We start from the raw sequence: 20,915 nt of genomic DNA, 5'->3' as shown, positions 1-20,915 counted from the left end.
CAGCAGTTTTGAGTAACATGAATATGCTTAGGTCTATGCAGAAGTTGATTCAAGCGTAGAAGTTTTGGATTGTTTGTTAAAAAGGTTCAGTCAATAAAATTGAGATTTTAAAGTTTGTGGTTGTGATGGGAGAAATGCAAGAAGGTGGTTTAAATTCTAACTCATTGCCTGAAGAGAACAATAAATTTAATGAAACCATTTTATCGAGTGTAACAGAATATAAAAACATGCTAATGATGTCAAATCTTTATGTTAAGATTAAAGTTTTCTTCTCTGCAGCATTGAGGCGTTTAGTAGAAACCAACCACCCTTTTATTACATCATTTGTTTGAGTGTAGTTCCTGTAATCACAATGTGACCCAGCTGTATGAATAAAAACTGATTAAAGCCACCATTTTCTGACACACAAAATGCATAATCACTGAATAATAATAGACTTGAACAAACACACAACAGGGAGGACGCTTTCTTATTTCCTTGGGTGCATCTGCAATTTTTCAGAATTGAGAATGAAGCAGACAAAAGGTCATCCTCTTCTTCCTTTCATTCAGCGTTTTCATCAACTTCTGGCAGATTTGTTAAAACGTGACCTCCACTTATGTTTTAAGATGTACTTTAATGAGTAGAACCTTTATTGGTTTGAAAGCAACAGTTTCCATGAAATGGAGCTCAGTATCTTCCACTCACTGCCAATTAAAGTGTCTATGAAGACAGCAGAGTGACAGGAGGACACCGTCTCTAGACTTATCTACTTTCCATCTCCTGTCCTCGTCTTTCCCACTCTGCCTGCCTGCCTTGCCTTTTGATGAAGATTATAAGGAATTAGAAACAATTCCCATCCATCAAAGACTAAGCAGATTTACAAGCTACGGCTGATTTCTCTGAAGTTTAGCAAAAGAAGATTCTCTAATTAACTCAGCTGATGAGGTGTGCTGCCATGTCTCTTACAGGTGACTATGTGCTGATGACGGTTTACTTTGACCTGAGCAGACGGATGGGCTACTTCACCATCCAGACCTACATCCCCTGTATTCTCACCGTGGTTCTCTCCTGGGTTTCATTCTGGATCAAAAGCGATGCCACGCCGGCCAGGACCACGCTAGGTAGGCAACTTCAAGAGTTGTGAAAGTGTTTATGTGGATGATGTGATCCAAAGAAAAAAAAACTAATATGTATAAGTCACACCTGACTTGATGTGTCTTCAGTCCAGATAATGTGGCATATTTAAAAAAAAAAATTGATGAATTTTTACATCTGTTGAGAGTAGTAGACATTTCTAAGTTCAATAGAATTCCCTGGTTACTTTAATATCTGCCAATTTTCAGTCTCTTCACTTCTCTTTTCTGACTGGTAGGTCTTAGAGTCGTTTTCTTAGAGGCATGAAGTTAAAAATAGTCAAACATTACAGCATACATTTAACCATTCACTCAACTGGCAGTTCTATTCTAGTAAAATATGAAAAATATATTTTAATTACTAAGCAAAGCTGAAATATTTTCATTGATTTCTTGATCGCAGAGAACAAAGTTTGCTTTGAGGTTGAAGTTGGGTGGGGATAAAGATGGGTGGACTGGATCTATCCGCTCTGAGCTCACCCTGTGATGTACCAATACCCTTCAAATCCTACTGGCTGAGATATTTTCAGACCTTGGAAGCCTGAAACAAAGTGGAAGGGTTGAGTATTTTTAGCGTTTTTGAGGCAGTCGTCACTTCAGACACTAAAATAAATGCTCTCAAGTGAGGAAAGTGATGTTTCTTAAAAGTCTCCCTTAAAGCCAGACCTAAAAAAACATCAATACCCTGTTAAATACTGATCTGATTAATGAGCAAAATCAAACATTTATCTCACAAAGGAAATGCAAATCTAAATCTAATGCTAGTTCTTACTGGATGTGATTACATTGATTCATTTAACTTCATTTAAAAAGAAAGTTAATTAGAGTTTTGTGTTAATTTCACAGAAAACTAATCAGGCATCAGATTATGACCACCGACTGGTGAAATGATTTCCACTGATTATCTCCTCATCATGGCACATGCCAGTGCACATCCGTCTTCATAGTTGATGTGTTAGAAGGAGGAAGAATGGAAAAGTGCAAGAATTTAAGAAAGACAGATTGTGAAAGTTGTGATGGATCTCCAAAGCCGCAGCAAATGTTGCATGTTGCCAGGAATCGACATGATCAGAATCAGTACTTGGACAGAGTACAAAATCCAGCTGCTAGAAAATCCAAAATGTTGAAAAAGTCTCACATTTTTTGATAAAATGTTTTTGTGCTAGGATGAGGTGGTTTCTCAAGAGTACACAAATTAGCCTATTTTGCAAAACTGCACTAGAAACACTTTTCACATCGCATGATTGAAAACTGAATATTGCTACTGGCAGAAAGATGAAGAAAGATTAAGAAAACAAGAAGTGGTAGGAGGACGATGGCGCGTTTTTAAATGATTTATCGTTTTCCTCTCCTGATCATTAGCATTGGATATGCTGGCTACTAGCATGCCTAGGCTTACGTGTTCTTTTAGCAGGTTGCTGTATTGTATTGTTGGTTTCCCATTTAGGCTTCTGATTGGGCAGAAGGCTAATGGGCCGCTGCTACGTGAGAGATTCTTAATTTTGGTGCTGACAACACACCAAACATGATCTTCACCACATCTCTATATCTGACTGATTTGATATCTGTTCTCGTTTAGTTTTTGGTCCTCCCAAACACCTTAGCGATTAAATCCCAGGGAGCTAACTGCCTCAGTTGTACTTGTTAAATGAGTTTAGACTAACTTATTAACTTTCGCCGGTCAAGTTTTGAGTCTAAAGCATCTCTTACCACCCTCATCTCGGCTGTGACCAGCTTTGAGGCCCCGCACTCCTAAAGTGCTTTAATTCCACTAAGTCCCTGCTGCCCTTCATCAGCCGGCTGGTATCACTGAGGGTCATCTGGAATGGCTCTGGAGTAATAAAAAAAAGCTTTATTGGACTTCTGTCCATCACTATTCGCTATCAAACCAGACAAAAATACTTCACAGTCAAACAATGAGTTTGTCTCATGTGGTATTGAATTCAGTAGTAAGCGAGTGTTATTACTCATGCATGCGTCAGGCCAAAGGAGCCTCTCCTCTCGTGCCGCTAATGAAAGCTGATCATAATAAGAGATTGTGTTCGGCTCGGCTTGCTTCTTACTCTGATAAAGGTTGACACGATGACAGATGAACATCCAAACAGTAGGGCAGATTAGATCAGGAGACACGACATCACACCGCTTTTTTCAGTTTGTTTGTGGAAAATGAAGGAATGTCCTGTAATGGGAAGGATTTTTCTTTAATACAAAATTGTCAGTGAAGTCCTCAGATTAAATCCACTTTTTGTGCTTACAGGACACATGGCAGTGGTAGCATCTTGCTTTAGGGATGTTTTTATTTCCAACAGGGACAGCAAAGCTGGTCAGAGTTTATGGGAAGATGGACAATCCTGCAAGAAGATTTGCTAATTACAGCTTGAGACCAAGATTCACCTTCACCCTCGACTACCCACCCAAAGGATTTAGATCAAAGCACATCCTGTTAGGATGGCCTAGTCAAAGTTGAGGTGGGGATTTGTTGCAAGATTTAAGCTGATGTTCATATAAAGGTATATCTAAAAAATTTGAATATCATTAAAAAGTTCCACATTTTGTCACTCATTTCAGAAGTGAAACTCACATTAGATTCATTACAGAGTGAAATAATTCATGCTTTTATTTCTTAGATTTTTGATGGTTACACATAAAAACCAAAGTTCAGAATGATAGAATGATGCAATGGATTTCCATCATCTGTAATCCTTTATCATACACAGATTAAACACTTAAAACATTTCACTCTGCATGACAAAGCTTTGAGTTTCACATTCTGAAATGAGTGGCAAAAATATTCAACTTTTCTATGATAGTTAGATGTACCTGCACACTTTCCAGTCTGAGTTTCATCAATATGACTTTACCGTTATTAATAATTTTCCTTTAACCTTCAATGAGCACAGAAAATCTTAATAAAATACATGGAAATTTTTGGTTACCATGTCTACACCTTTGCAAATCAGATAATTGTTCTATCGGCTGGTAACCAGCAGCCTGTGGGTGGTGAGGAAAATCCTTGTGACATTCCTCTCAACAGGTAGGGCAGTGAAACAAGCACCTCCTTGTCCTGATAAACGTCCACCTTCAGGTGAACAACAGAAAGTCATTTAGCCCCCCCCCCATCGTCCCTCTCTTTTGTCCACCGGCCCCCACTGTCAGCTTGAGACCAAGGCTGAAAAGAAACCGGACAGGTAAGAGGAAGAAAAAGAGCTAAAAACAATCAGACCTCTGGCACATAGCAGCAGGGAGAAATGTCACAATGATGGAGGTTAAATCTGAAGGAAAACAGCTTCACCTCAACCCCAAACAAGCCAACGCAGCGCTACCACTCACTGGGTACTCCTATGGCGGCAGAGCCTTTGGACAACATGGAAGTTAGAGGCTTCAGCTGTGGGTGACTCCTGTTAGACCTCAATCTCTGTACCTCATATGGATGCTGGCAGAGATTTGAACTCCGATGATGGGAAGTAAAAGCGCCCGGAGGCAGGTTTCAAGAATCTGGGGCTTTATAGTGTAAAATAGACTGTAGCAGTGGAATTAGCAGGAGCTGGAGGTAACATCCATCATGCTCATCCAGGGTAATCACCGTGTTGCTCAACGTCAACATGACTGCTCACCAAAAAGAGCTTCATCCCAGCATTTATAGCACAAATGGATTCATTTTTATGCTGCCAGAATGTGCTAATAGTTCAACAAAAAGTGAAGCTTTAGAAAAAAAAAAAAAAATGCTAGTTTGTCGTAGTTTTTACACTTTCCTTCCAGAGGGCTGTGTTCCAGAGAATCGACTATGGATGAGCATTTCCACCGAAACCAAACAAGTCTGCAGACACGTCTGGGCAATCAAAACAAATGTCCAGTTATGCAGCGGTCTGTGGAGAGTAGCATCCTTACCCCTCAGTGATGACATTTACATTACACACACACACACCCCACCAAAGCCTGGAGCTCTCCCAGACATGCCAGGAATAATGGCTCCTTTAAAAAGGACTGTACACCCACAGCCTCCATCCCCTCCCCATGTACAGCCAACTCAGATTCTGCTCAGACTCTACCAGATGTCACCGATGGGAACATTTTTAATGCAGAGGTCTGAGAAAGCAAATTACTGTTACTGTGGCAGAAAAATGCCCCCAAAGCAGTCAAACAAAGGATCTATAACAGGGCAATTTTTAGAAAGCGTGACCTTTGAAGGTTAAGGGTGTTTCATGAGGTGGATAAGACCACATAGATTCTGCATACAAATTCACAAGCAGCTTCCACTAGAGAATAGTAGAAAGCCTCAAAATAAAGTTATCTTTTACTGCGTACAAGACTTTCCGTTGTCGAAAGAGTCAGTCTGTAATTCAAGCACATGTACTGCTTTCAGCCTAATTTTTAGAAATAATCATTTTTAGCAGTAAAACGTCATCGCTCAAGAGCCGACATCAAGCTGCTTCCCTTGACTAATGCTCAATAAAATGTCTGAGTTGCCTCTTCAGATAGAAGACCTCAGAGGCGAGTTAAAGTTGCTTTAGCTGCATCAGGGTTTGGAGTTTGAGACCTTTACCCTAAATTGTCCTGAGTCCTGGTTTCTCTTCTCTCCAGCCCAACCTACGTTCTCTGCTGGATTTAGTTCTGGATTTAGGCAGCCATTAAAAAAAGGTTGGTTCTGCGTCGACTGAACCATATATGTTCATTTAATCATATGCTTTAGGTTGATCTTCTGCTGACTGACCCAACGGTCATCACGTAGATGTGGTGAAGAAAACTCGCAGTCCAGCTGAGAAGTTTTGTGTTGTGATGGAACCAGTTTAAATCTATAGATTTCAAATCCGAAGCAACTGGAAGATAGTTCCCACTATCAAAGCATAACCAACAAAGTAGTTGAGTGCACAGTTAGTGTTGGCAATAAAGCATAAAAGAGGAAGAGAATAATCAAATCTTTGATTCCTTCAGCAACGTAGGTAAATAATGTGACTTAAAGTCCTAAAAATACCAAGCCTTTAACACTACAGGCCAAGCCATGCTGAGAAATTAAAGAACACAAAGCCTCAGTGAGTAAATTAGTTTTACTACTGATCGTGTGACAAAAGATAGTCTCTATAGCAACTTGCATTTGAGAAGCATCTCTCCCACTAAACCTGTCTACAGGTGTTGTCAAATTCTGTGTGGAAGGAAATAGTCGAGCCTTTTTGCGTCTCCAGAGGAAGCTGTGCAAAATCTGATAAAATGCCTCAAGCATTGGTTGTGACTAAAGACTGTAAGATTGGAAGGGAGAAGGGAATCTGTGGGGAGTTGGAAAGAAGTGAGCGGAGCAGAACTTTGTGGCCCTCTCATCTCAGCTTGAGGCTAGCAGCCTGAGGCTACAATAGCTGCTGCTAGCATGACACTTCTGAAAGTCTGGCTGAACCGCCAGCAGGATTTAAACCCATCACAATGGAGGTTTCTGACAAGGTGCGAGAATGTCTGATTCTTTTTCCCTGCTGGAGAAATTATCAGGGTTTCCTAACAGACTGAGAAAGCAATGGTAGATTGCTAAGAAGTCATTATGGGATGGCAGCTTGATGACAGTTTTCCAGGTTGCAAATGCAACACTTCCTTTGTGGGCTCTGTGCGGCTTGTTAATTTGAAACCATGGTTTGGACGGTACCAGAGCTGTCAATACTGGCAGTCCACATAGAGGGTAATTTTGTTATAAATCCAATTTATTAGATTTATCAGAACTTTGCATCAGGAATACAATAGTTGCAGTTGAAGACATACATGAAGTATTTACCCCCTTCCAGATTTTGTTTCAGAATAAACTATGGGTAAGTATAAAAAGCAGTTTTTAGACTATTTCATCCAAACAAACCTGACTACAACGTGTTTTCCTCTACAGCTAAAAGTTTGCTACCAACCTGGGTGGAAACAACTGTCTTTTTATCCCACTAGTTTCTGAGAATCAGTCCCATTACCATGTCTCAGTCAGACCTAATGTGCACCTTTGACTAGACCACTCACTTTTTTAAGCCAGGTACTTGTTATTATGCTTTTGGATAATTGTACTGCTGTATAAACCAAGCGTGCTTCAGCTTCAAGTCATTTGCTAGAGAAAATCATTCAGGTCCTTCAGCAGAAAACCAACTTCAGATTGTCATATTACTACCAACAAGTCCATGAAGTGTTCCTTTCTGAAGAAATACTTTTAGTTTCACACCAGACATAACCAGGACTGCCATCTTTGGATCGGGGGATGATGCATTGTTTTTTTTTGTTTTTTTAGATCTTTCAGCCTACTTTTCTGTCCACAAAGCTCCAATGAAAGATGTTGTGAATCAGCCTGGGTGAATTTAGTGAAATTCAGGTCAGCCTTCCAAAAACTGTGATTCATCAGTTACTTTTTCCACATGGCAGTAATAAAAACTCTCATTAAAAATGCTATTTTATATTCCAGCGTTCATTGTGGGACTACAAAAGCAAAACAGATGAAATCTGTGAGGGGGAACCTTTCTTCACAGCAGGCTAGTGTCGTTGCAGTCAGACAGGTGGTGGTTAGTATAAGGCATGGCTAAAACAAACCCTGGTTTCCAGCATTTTCTTGGCTCATCCATCCATCACAGCCTCTACCTTTTGCACACATTGTGCCTTTTTCCCTCTGTTGCTCCCAATAGAGAAGAGTCATTATTCATAGAAGCAGAGGATTTGTCACCACAACATGGACATTTCTCATTTTAGGATATCTCTTGAAGCAGCTGATTCTATTGTTTTTCCTTTGGCAGTCTCAATTACAGAGACTGTGGCCACTTTTCATCAAGCAGAAAAATACTTTCCAGACACAAAAACAGTAGAAAAGCAAACAATGGAAACCATTAACAAAACTCAAGACAAAACCAAATGGTTAAAAAGCGGTTTGTCCAAGTTGCCTTTAACACAAAATGCTCGTTAAGGTCTATAAGGTTCTTGGCAATAAAGTTGAAAATGTTCATCACGAGAGCTTCAGTGGAAGAACTATTCACATCCACTTTTTCACTTCAAATCAAAGCTAAAAGGAGGTTCATAACAGTGAAGTGGTAGGAAAAGATAACCTCTTAGAAGATCAGCTTTTAAGTCTTGCCCCACATTCCCAGTTGGATTTATTTTTGAACTTTGACTAGATTTATAGTTCAATTTTGGTCTTTTTCAGCCCAGAGCTCAGGTCTAATGTGGCAAACTGCAAACAAAATGTTGTCCTGGATTTTATTTTGGGACATTGGTGTAAAGGGACCTTAACTACAAATGCACATCACAATTTAAAGCTTATTTCCATTTCAAACCATGTGTAGTTTCCCTTCTCCTTTAACGTGTGTATCGAGATAAAATCACAATAAAAAAAGACAAAACACAGAAATTTTAGTGCGTAAATTGACAAAATCTCAGAATTTATGTTTAAAACTGCTGTACGGTTCTCTAAAAAACAGTATATGTGACCACAAAGTTTGACTGAGATAAAAAAAAATTAAAAACCATAGTTTAAGCAGTTCAGAGGAGCACTCTGACCGTCATATATTACACGACTGAGAAAACAAATTACGCTTCAGGCAGTAAAGTGGCTCTTTGGTCAGAGGAGCTCCTGCAGGGCCATCGGACTGATTATGTGAATGGGATATGGTTTGAAGCCACAGTCGCTAAAGTGTGTACAAAACACACTTAATCAGATCAGATTGGAGTTGCCATTGGTTGCATTTTAACCTTAATCACCAGCACATTAATATGAAAACATCGGCATAATTACAATAAACAAACAAGGAGCTTGTTGCAGAGCGTATCATGTTGGGTGCACTGCTTTTCCTGCTGTATAGATACGAGTGCATCATAACTCCAGACCAAACATATACACTCATATTAGTGTAATCTGTTTCCAAAACTCAGTCTGTGTAAATATTTCAACTACATAATGATAAATAGATGCTAAATTCATTCTGAGCTGAGATAATGTGGATTGTCCTCCAGCTTTAAAAGTTAAAAATATATTTTCACAATGGAAACTTCATATTTTAGCTCCAGTTCTTGTACCAATCATCCTGTTAGTTATCTGAATGTTTGTGTCCAGGAAACCTTCACATTCTTAACTGGCTTTAGCAAATCAAGGTTTAATTGCACTTGAAATAACATGCATATTAATTTCAATAAGGCCAACTGTTCTGCATTTTAATCCTACTTATTATGCTGTTGCCACTGGCGACCATAACCAATACATATTAGATCATTAAAAATATACTAGCAATGTTGCTTTTCAAATTAGTTTCTATTAATACCACTGACATTAGTGTCTTTTGGATATAAATAATTTCTAGCCAGTGTAGCACAAGTTTTACAAATTAGTCTCAATTTTTCCTCCAGCCTGTATTTTCAAAGCCTGGTGTGCAAATCAAGTTTTAATACCTTTTATATTTAGATAATAAATATAGTGAAACATGTCTCAATTGGTAGTTGAACTGAACAGCTAAAAAAAACTATTTGAGGACTTTTCAAAAATGGCGAATAAAAAAAAAAGAAAACAATCAATTGCTGTAATAGTAGATGGAGCATTAAATTGTAGCTTAAACAGCATTTTAAAAAATTTAAAAACCAGATATTCTCCACGCTTTGACCTCTTAACAAAGTTAGTCTAAAGTAAGACATCGTGTAGTTTTAGCCACAAGCGTTTGATAAAAACTGGCAGTATTGTGACCCGGCTCCTGGTCCTGAGCTGGTTCTCCTCTGCACTATTTATAGAAAGTGTGCGGTCTGGTCCCCCAGCTGTACACCTGGACACTAAACAAAGGTCAGCGTCTGGCATTCGAAACTAGTCGCATCATTTTACAACCTCCAGTCAAATTATTCCCCTACATTCACTGCAGCGTCTGTGAACTTTGGAGACACAGAGTTGTTTTATTGAAAAACAGAGAACCTGTTCTTTCTTGTTGCTGGAATCAAACTGTTGTTTCTCTCTCTTGCATGCTTGCTTTTCGCAGCCATATGCAACGCAGCTTTTCTCACTTCCATGTGTCAGCTCTTGTTTTGACTATAGATGCAAGAGTGTTTCATATCGCTTGCACAGGCAGGAATCACTCGGTTGCTATGGTATCATGTAGTGGCAGTTTCTACCGAATGAACCTAAAGTGAACAAAGAAAACTTCTGACCCCGATTTAAAGAAGCAGACAGCCGGCAGATAGTGACGAGATGTGAGGCTAAGTTTTGTTTCAGTGACGATTTTGCGGAGAACTGCACTCGGATCTGAGATGATGAAGTATCTGAGAAGAGGGTTGTACATTTACCAGGTTGCTTACTTAAACATAATTAGTCAGGAGAGAGAAAAAAAAAAAGACAAGTCTAGACGAGCACTAGACGAGAAGAGGTGGCTCGAAATAGAAAGGAGCAACTCGTCTCTATGGAAACGAAAGGCAAAAACAGTGGCACACACACCGCCTTGAAAGACATGTAAGGGATGAGGGTGAAAGAGAGCAAGAGGAGAAATGGAGAGAGGGAGGGAGACTGGAGACGTGGCAGGAAGACAATGAAGGGAGGGAAAGATTGTGAGCTTCCAAAAGTGACGAGAGTCACAGGAGTAAATATCGACGTCGTTCCTGTTGCTGCTTTTATTCCTCTTTGAAACAACTGATGTCCTTTCAAGCAGATAATCTGGAGAGTGATTTCTTTAGCAATTCACTAATGTTTGAGTGACTTCCAACATACTACTGACCAGTAATTACTGAAACACTGAATGTTTATTATTATTATTATTGAATATTACAAGCAATAAATACAACTGTATATCAGAAGTTTAAAGGTCAAGAATATTAGTTAGAGTGACATCTAGTGGTAAGACTAAATATCTACAGGTACATTTTGAAAAAAAATGTTTCACAAAAAACGTAATTTTAGCATTTCAGTTCAAAAAGTAAAACTCGCTGAGTGGAACCGGCACCTTTTGAGGTTCTACAGAGAAAAATGACGAGGTTGTTTCAGGATTTGGTTCTATTGTGATGTTGCCCGGCTGACTATCTGTCTGACCTTGATTGTTGACTTGAGCATTGTGTTGTTGATTGCAAGAAAAACAACCCCAAATCAATCTGAAGATGTGTCAAGATCTTACAGGTTCAAGAGGTTCACCAAGAAAAAAATGGAGGAGTTAAGTTTATCTTTTCAAACATTATTTAAAAATACCTTTCTTTGAAGGCTTTTTTCATAGTAATTGATGTTTGTAAATGTGGAGCTGGTGATTTTTCTTTTCCAAAAAATGTATATGTTTTTGTTTTCCTAATCTCATAATTCCCACAGTGAGATTATAATGCAGCAATAAATGTAAAAACAATTGGAAGATGTTTCTCGGCTGCTCCACTTAGACAAGATATCCCATCTGATGACGATAATTCAGATGTGGAAACATCTGCCCAGAATATACATTATTAATGGTGATTAACATCTCTCCACGCGTTACTTAATCTGACATCATTTGCAGCTGGCATAATTACTCATGAACCTTTCAACATTACAACCACACACATTTTAATGTTTTTATCTTAGTAGGTCATCACAAATTAGAGCATGATTGAAAAAGGAAGTAATACAAATTATTTGTGTAAAAATAAGAGAGGTCAGCATTTACGTTCCTGCTTTAGACTTTAATAGAATCAGATTTTGCTCTTGTTTAAATTCAAAGAAGTGTATCAAAACATACCTCAGCTTAACTTTTCCAATGTGGCAAAATATGAAGACGGTCAAGGGGTATCAACACTTTTACAAAGTATCATAGTTCACCTGATAGCTGCTAAGAAAAGGTTGTGCATTTGCTTCTTTGCAGGCATCACTACAGTGCTGACTATGACCACCCTGAGCACAGTGGCCAGAAACTCCCTACCCAGAGTGTCCTACGTGACGGCCATGGACCTGTTCGTCACCGTCTGCTTCCTGTTCGTCTTTGCCGCCATGATTGAGTACGCAATGCTCAATTATTACTCCTACAGTATACGCAGACCGCCTCCAAAGATGCAGCGGATGGTAAGTCTATGTTGTACAACGATACTTTCTGATATCTGCTACAAGTACGGCTCTTTGTGCAGAGCTAATTCAGCTTTTGAAGCATGCATCAGTGCCTTTCATTTAAATATTCCTGTAATGTTTCCAAATAGTGACATTACTAAACCAGTCTGACTGATGCTCTTATCTGCTGTTGCCTTGTCAATCACCAGACCTCAAAGGGAAACAAGATGTCCACTAACAGACACTAAGCAGCTACAAAGGGACAGAAAAAGGCAACAGAACAGGGGAACCAAAGGGAAACTACTACAAACAGTATCAAAAACACAAAGAAACCGACTACAAAGAGATACAGAGTGCAGACATAACAACCCCTGACCATATTGTGTGCCTGCGTGGGGGGAAAGGGAAGTCACTGGAATTTTAATAAAGATAATTAACATGACAAACAGTACGGACTTTAATCAAATATCTCAAAACATTGCTTTCGTGGCTGCCATAGCAACTTCAAGGGGCGATTAGGACTCTAAGACATCTGTGTGATAATCCATAGTGTGTATCAAATGCTGCTAAACATCATAACAAAAGAAGGGGAGAAACTTCATCAACATGCAGCTAGAGCTAGATATTCACATACTATAAAAAACAACCTTTATTTTCTCCCGCCGTCTGACATTGATTGTGAAACTTTTTATGTTTTAGGTCATTTAGGACTAGAATTCATTTTATTTGCCAAATGTCAGAAGTTTACATACATTTCTTCCTCCCACAAGCTTCAAGCAATGATGGCTGAATTTCCTCCTGATAGAACTAGTACAAGTTTGGCTGCCTTGTTCACAGAAACCTTAGATACTTCAGAAGATTGGCTCTGTTGTCTTTAAGCCACTTTGCAGCTAATTTGTCTATATGATTAAGATCATTGACCATTTGGAAGACTTATTAAAGCAACATGTAAAGATATGAGTCAGGAAGTAAAAACTTGTACACAAACTGACCATAATACTGAGCATACAGCCAAAGTGCCGTAAAGACAAGTTAACGTTTTGCTGTGGCAACTGAGTTCTACCAGTTCTGTCAGAAATGGACCAGAACTCGAGCAAATGATGCAAGGAAAGCCAAACAGTTGGATCAAAATCATACAGTTTACTGAGCATGTATGTAAACTGTGATTGTGAAGACGGTACAAAATGCATCTGACGTATTCTCTGTATTATTATTGTGGCATTTAGCAAACAGAAATTATTTGGTAACTGACCTAAAACAGTAGAGTTTAGACTTTAAAGCATCATCTATGAACCTTTTTGAGGCTGAAAAAACTGCTCCTGAGCCCTTGCTAATAATGTCTTCTGCTAGACATCACTCTTTCAAAAACAGATATTGATTCCATCCGTGTGTCTGTACATCCAGCTCAATTCCCAGGAATCTGACACGTCTTTATGAACACCTGTGCTCAGTTAAAAAACATTTCCTCTCCAGTCTTCGCCCCTCATGCTGTGCGTGGGCGTTCTCCCAGGCTGTACCTGCCGCCAGTGCCTTAATGTCGGCGGCACACACGCACTCGAACTGAGTCAGCCGCCGCCGCCACTGTCATCTCTTCCTCTCTCCAGATCCGCTCCCTATTCATTATTTCCTCCTCATGTGGAGGAGTTCTGCTCAATGTGTCTCAGGGCCAAAACCACTGTCAGCTTGGACCGAACAATTAAGTTGCCTTTTATTCAGCCACCTTCTTCTGGGTTTTGGCCGATCCTGCATTGGGAAGCTGCATGTTCCCACCTCATCCCCCTCATGGGCATCTTTTCAGTGCCCACTCAGTCAATTCTCCATTGCATGCCACTTATCCCTGACCGGAGAAGGAAAGGGTTTTAAAATACATCTCAAGTATCACCTCATATTTCCTGTTCTAAACCTTTTCAGTGCAGGTTTTATAAATTTGACTTTTGATTTTGTTTCTAATTCAATTTGACCTTCTAAAAAGAAAGCTTTGAATATGAAATTTTATTTCTGTTATGGATCATCTAGAAGGAATATTTGTCTATTTGGTGCATTGATTGCATGAAACATCATGTGTCAAGGATTTGTTTTGATAAACTCATTTGTCCACAACTACAGGCTCTTCTCAAGCTAGAAAACAAAAAGGTTAAAGTGCAGCTCAGAGAGTAAAGGTTGTATTCTACATTCATTGCTCACAGGAATTTGTCAACTGTTTATTTCAACTCAAATTGATCCTTATGGTTTGTAACTATGGAAACGCAAAAGCTACAGTTACCAAGACTGTTGAGAAACTATTTAATGCAGAAGCGTGTCCTTGTACTGTATAGAGTGAATTAGTTCAGGTGTTTACTTTGCAGCAGTAGCAGCCCTGAGCTGAGCTCTGATGTTCAGTCTAGTGTTGCACATCTTCATCTGGTTCTGGTTCTGGTTCAGGTCGGGCTAGATTGCTGGTCAATCAAGCACAGTAACACCGTTAGTATTAAAGCAGGTGGGGTTTTTGTGTGTGGGCAGGTGACAAGTCCTGCTGGGAAATAAAAATCAACACCTCCATAAAACTTGTCACCAGAAGAAAGCATTAAGCTCTCTGCTTTAACTGTGGACTTGATTAAACACAGTGGACCAGGAACTTGATTTCCAGCTATTTCTCTGTAGCTCAATGAAGATGAGTTGAGAATGGTCTGTTTGGCAGCTGTGCTAAGGCTTTTAAAAGGCGATATGTTTAGAAGAATTTTGCCAGAAATGATTTTTGCAGCCATTTTGTCCTGTTTTGTTTTATTTAAATGCTCATGCACAGTGAATGTACAGCTTGTTAAAGCAGACAATTGACTGTTTTATTTTAAACTGATCAGGAAATTCAGTTTTAGAAAAAAAGAGCACACTATTTGTAATGATATTGTTGCAAAATTTATTGCAAAAGGTAAAATTTATAGTGTCGTGCTTCACAATCAATTGATTTTTAGTTTGTTTTTGTATTTTTGACCATTAAAATATGATTGAGCTAAATCCAGGTTAACAAATTGTACAGTTTCGCCATGTCGTACTTTAAAAGGACCCTTTAATATTCAATTAAGTCCAACTCTAATATGATAGAAGTTTCTCATCTTGTGAATGGATTCTTAGAAGCGACACTATTTGAATTTTTCCCACTCTGTGTTGCAGGCCTACTCATCCTTCAACATGGGTCGCACACCTCGAGCCATGATGCCAATGGGCAACTCTTTGTTCTGGCACGACTATGATGATAACTGCCTGTACGAGTGCCTGGATGGAAAAGACTGCAAGAGCTTCTTCTGCTGCTTTGAAGAGTGTAAAGAAGGCGGCTGGAGGAAAGGACGGATCCACCTCAACATCCAGGAGCTGGATTCCTACTCCCGGGTGTTTTTCCCCACCTCCTTCTTGCTTTTTAACATAGTCTACTGGGTCAGCTACCTCTACCTCTAGTCTGATCGGACGGCCATCTTTGGACCCTGCTGGAGCAGCTCTCATCGTTTCCCACCGCGACAGGAGACGTGAGGTCTCAACCAAGTAGTGGAGGAAATTAGCTGGATCTGCATTGTGGGAAGTTTTTACAGACACACTTCTTCAAGGGGGATATTTTGATGGCCAGGATTTTTAAAAATGGGTTTACTTCTCTGTCAGGATGGAAAGACTGATTTTATAACTCTTTGAGGAAACCAAACTGTGACTTGAGAGAAGTTCGGGGACAGGGTTGCAAAGCTGAATCTTGGACATCGAGATAGCCAAGCACCCATAGTGCCTTCTCTGGAAAGGGTGCGGCAACACAGTATGCGGCTTCAGAGTTCCCTCCATTTTTCTTTTTCACCTCATAAGTCACAAGGCCGCATGCTGAGCTGTCCATCTACTGACAAAACCAACCTGGATCACAGTTTTTCACAAATGGACATGTTCAAAGTTATTGCTTTTATTTTGTAGCAGTTTAGTTTTAGTTCTATGCTAGAATTAGTTCTTTTCCTACGGTGACATTTCACTTTTCTTATCAAGTTGGACATGAGTTTACAGCAACACCAACACATCAGTTAGCTGTTTAGTACGAGTCAGCAGCCTGTTGTTGCTGATGTTTTACGACCACGGGACGCAGTTTACAACATTCTTACACAACAAATGTATACCAACCAAACTAAACTTACAAATCTCAGCCATGGGCATTTTATGTATGTTTAAATACACAAATAAGCTTAGCTATAGGAGTGCTTTCATTCAGAGCAGATATTTAGTTACTCTATTAAATATACTTATTTAGAGTTTTTACTGTCACTTTTAATTTCCCAGTCTCTTTGTAAATGAAAAGTCGGACATTTTGGGAGATTTTTGTTTGTCAGTTGTTTTTCAGCTGTGATCAGGAGTATGGATAACTATAAAAGCTTAACTTCTACATTTCCATATGTTTTGTTATGGATCTAGCTCTAATCTTCATTTCAACACTTATACACTCCAGAAATTCACAAATAAGATGAATTACTAGATTAGGAAAACCTTTCATCTACAAAAGACAATCAGAGAATCTGGTAATTTATTATAATATTCCTCACACAACTTTTTGCTTTTTCTGGTAATTTGATTGCCTATTTACATTATGAGTATCAATGGTAAAGGTATATCTTTCTGTGCGATGGTTGTGAACTTCAATGTCTAGAACGAAGGTGAAGCTAATATTTTTTGCCACGTTTTATGGGAACTGTGTGCCAAGTGAACTGTGATTAAACTTGAACTTTTAAAGAAAAGTATTAGACTACTTACTACCATTGGACGAAGGTTTAGTAACTAGCTCTGACTGAGCCTGACCATTAGCAAACCTTTTAGCTGAATTAACATTTAGATGACTTAAGATCTTGTAGAAGCCAGTATGAAAATATTTTTACATAACTGAGTCCAAAATTTGTTCACAGTAATGTAAAACTATAAAATATTTTATTTTAGTTCTCACTGGCCAAACATCTTTGGTTGGAAAATGGTTCCATTATGAAGGAGTTGAAAGACAATGGCTAGCAGCAAGAATTAGATTTTAATTTCCTAAAATAAATACAACACATCGGTTTTCTTCATGGGTTCACTGAGATAGTAGAAGGTCTGGTAACAAACACTTTCTGGTGGTGCCGTTTGCTTCCCAGCAACTTCCTCAGCCAGAAACAACACATAAATAGCTATGTGTAATGGTTGTATGCACTGGATGCATTTCTCAAGTAAACAAAATTAGCAAGGAATGAAGAAACATATTTATGACCACCAAATCTGATTCCTGGTGCTGAAAATAGAAGCTCGTAGTGAAAATCTGGATATTTAGACAATATAAAATCCTGTTTTGTGTATGTACCAATGTATGAAGTAAGTAACATTTAACAACAGTGTACCTGTTGACTCCTCCTTCCACCAGGATCAAACAAAGCTCCATTCTTCAAGTTAAAATTAGGTTACTGCACTCGTATTTCCATCAAGGACCTTATACCGAAAAATATCCGACAACTGTCTTATAAAAATGACCAAAATCTCAGGAAAGTTTTCAAACCACAAATAATTAACCAACTCAATCCATACTAGTAGGGTGTACCTAATAAAGTGGCCAGTGAGTGTAGGTGTCTAATATTGCCCATGTGTGACACAAGAGACCCCAAGAGCCCTTGGAGTCCCTCAGAGGCAGCAGTGGCTTTGACAAATGTCACTCTTAGACGCCGCAGGAATGAGAATGACTTTATGTAGCTTAACCTTTGCCACCCAAATATTACACTGGTTTTCTTCTCTAAACCTCGGCAGCAACACAGATCTCTTCGACAAAATGTCAAACTATTTATTTAAAAAGCCCATAAGCCGCCACTGCGCCTGCCAACTGGTGGAAACTGGCTTTGAAGGGTGATAATAGTCGTCATCCCAACACAAATGCAAACATGAGAGAGCCTGTGCTGCTCATGAGCTAGCCAAGCTCACCAATTTGAAATGATTAACTCCTACATGTTGTGATGCTCCACGCTCACATGGTGCACAGGGCAGAGCTGGAAATGGATGATACAGGATGTTTGCTGATGGCTCTTGATGGAGTCTCTCCGTTCCCTCCTCAAACAAATAAAACCCGGCGCCATATGTTTGTGTACGGACCCAAACGTTCAGGCAAACAAGAGGATGGTGCCAGCGTGATCTGGAACCCCTTTTTGGTTTTGTTGACTCTTCTATGGCGTTTCTTGCGGTTTTTTTGGCTTCGTAGAACAATCGACCCCTCTTTTCTGTCCTCCTCCCCACATCAACACACTTTCACCGGTATTCGAAGCTTTTCTGTGAGACGTATCTAATTAATGTTTCTATTTTCATACAGTTATGGAATGTATGTTAGGTCAGTAGCAAGGCTGGAGTCGGTCTGGTTACAGTTCAGTCAGTTCGTGCCGCGTAAATTAGTTTATTTTTAGTGGGGCTTACATATTCATAAAGCCTCCATACCCATTTGTGTCCTGTCCAGAGACTTGTAATGGAAAATAAACCTGCTTTGAGAGTTGCTAGATGAACAGCAGAGGGGCTGTTACACTGTGGGCCATTACTATTATGCTGATTTACAGATTAACTCATGAGACAGTGGCATTTCATTAGTATTCAGCATATTCATCTCCTTAGAACTGACTGAACTAACCAGAGCTTGGCCAACACCGCAGTAAACCCTCCTCACCTCTGGTATTTCTACTACACTTTATAAGTGTCTTAGTCTGTTGAGATACTTCAATAAAACAAAAGAAATCACTATTTTCTACGTCTCAATGAACATCACCTTGTCTGTATCAAGCGACAGGAACCTGTGTTTGTAAAAGCTCTGTGGAGTCTGAGTGCTAATCCAAGATCAGCCCTAGTGAGCTTAATGAAGTCGCTGCGGCGGCCGCCTTTTCCACCAGACCTCGTCACCCCCATTAAGGTCTGCACGAGTCAGAGCTGCAGAGTCGGTCCCATGGAAGTGGCAGAAAATCAAGTATTACTGGGGTTCCCCCCCCCCCCACAAAGCAATTTGCTCGTCATCGTCAGGGAGACCACTGGAGGGCGGGGCAGAGAGCAAAGCGCCAATGAGCCACACTGGTCTTGGATCAGCCCTCCCAGAGGAAGCTTTTATGAAAATAGGATCTTGGGTGAAATCAAGCATCTTTTCTATTGTGTAGTATGTTGCTTATATAAATAAATAATGTTTTGGTCAAGTGCGACAGTGAAGTGTTTTTGTCTAAAAATGAAACCTGGAGAGAAAAGTTACAGCTGATTCCAACTTGATGAGCATTTCCTTCTGTTAACGACTTTCACCTGTTGAATCCACATCGCTAAATATCTGGATGCGCACACAAACTTGAATGCTAAGAGAATCAGCAGCAAAAATCATTTGGTTTACTTCTGGTGTAAGTCAAAGAACTTTCAATGTTTTCCAATCAAGTTCTGTTTTGTGGGGGCTTCTTGTTTTCCTGTGTATTTATGTTCTATATTCTTCATCAGACAGAATAACTTTTCTTAACGGAAAACAACACAAACTCCAGCTAGCAGTTCATCACAAGCAATCAAGGTAATATTTTACGTGTTAGCTTAGACAAGAAACCAAGTCAGGGCCACATTGTGAGAGAAACTGGTGAGTTATCACCATTAATGTGCACCAGTTCATCGTTATGGAACAGCCTAACGGAGGGTTTCTCAACCAATGACATCACAAACATACAACCATAAGGTACAATTTCTCCTTGACTGCAAAAATACTCAATCTTAAAGTAATTTTGGTCCAATTTCTAGTGTGAATATCTTCACACACTGCAAATAAGACAAAACTAACTCTTTACCAAGATAAAGGAGCTTGACAATAGTGTCATTCCAATGACCTCTGGGCCTTTGAAAGGTCATCATTTAAAGTCTGGATGTTTGCTTCTGTTGTCTAGAAGTATCACTAATCCAATGTTCTGCTGGAAAAGTTCAATTAATCCATCTACAATAAATACAGTGATTTACAACCGTCCTCTGGCTGTCTGCCTGCCTAATAACAATGACGCGACTAATATCCAGTGACAGATGCATGAGCACATCATTGCTTTCACCTCACTTTAGTGACCTAGTTTTCCCCAACAGCATACAGACAGAGAGAGAGAGAAAGGAGAAGAGTTGTGGGGTGGAAGCAGTCGAGCTTCCTTGGCACCGGAGGAAGCTGCTGCCACCTACGCAGAAGCAGGGAAGCAGCCTATGAAGGCGTGTGATATGGAGGGGAAGCCACCCTGCTGCAGAAACCGAGGTTTTAATTCCTGCTGTAGTGAGCTGCGTCTGATAAACCTGGAGGGATTCGCATTATGCGCTCAGATGGAAACATGGCTGGCTTACAGCCTGTTGCTGGCGCAGTGATTCCCTTTATAAACGCAGGACTTAAAGACAATATGGTGAACAGATTTTGGACGGTTCACAACAAAATCTCTGGAACAGGGGTTACATTTATAGTGGGGAGAATAAGAGTATTAGTCATTTAGAGAAATAGTTCCTCTGAGATCACCTTGTATGACTTTCAAATAATTTGCATTGCAAGTCAGATGACCACACAGATGTGATCATCTTTCAAAGGTCCTCACTGCACTATAAACCTTTAAAGTACTGATCAAAACTAGAGTAGAAACACCATCAGTACAAAACATTTTGGATCAATTTCCTGTCAGAACCAACAAATCCACTAATAAGTTCACATTGCAGTGAGAGACATTCTGGTTTGAATGTCTGGTGTCTTTCAGTCAGACTTTGTCTTATAGTTCATCTCCTCTTAGTCTCAAGGTTAGAACTATCAGGTTTTATTGTCACAGATCATCTGCTCACAGACACGTCGCCTACTGCCTTCGCTTTTTCATTTTCTTCTT

The 20,915-nt window shown here is 39.6% G+C and overlaps 1 protein-coding gene across 2 annotated transcripts in view; it reads left to right on the top strand.

The window, feature by feature from the left end:
• The window catches only part of LOC122827264 (gamma-aminobutyric acid receptor subunit gamma-3-like), a 71,436-nt gene extending 52,203 nt beyond the window's left edge, over positions 1–19,233 (top strand). For both annotated transcript variants that reach the window (XM_044110022.1, XM_044110021.1), the window contains 3 exons: positions 951–1,103; positions 11,897–12,093; positions 15,223–19,233. In XM_044110022.1, coding sequence (XP_043965957.1) covers positions 951–1,103; positions 11,897–12,093; positions 15,223–15,504 — 632 coding nt within the window. In that variant the 3' untranslated portion in view covers positions 15,505–19,233. The remainder of the gene's footprint in view (positions 1–950; positions 1,104–11,896; positions 12,094–15,222) is intronic.
• Positions 19,234–20,915: the final 1,682 nt, after the last annotated feature.

The sequence above is a fragment of the Gambusia affinis genome, linkage group LG24 (genome assembly GCF_019740435.1).
Source record: "Gambusia affinis linkage group LG24, SWU_Gaff_1.0, whole genome shotgun sequence".
NCBI classification, from domain to species: Eukaryota; Metazoa; Chordata; class Actinopteri; order Cyprinodontiformes; family Poeciliidae; genus Gambusia; species Gambusia affinis.
This window is presented reverse-complemented; position numbering and strand designations above follow the sequence as displayed.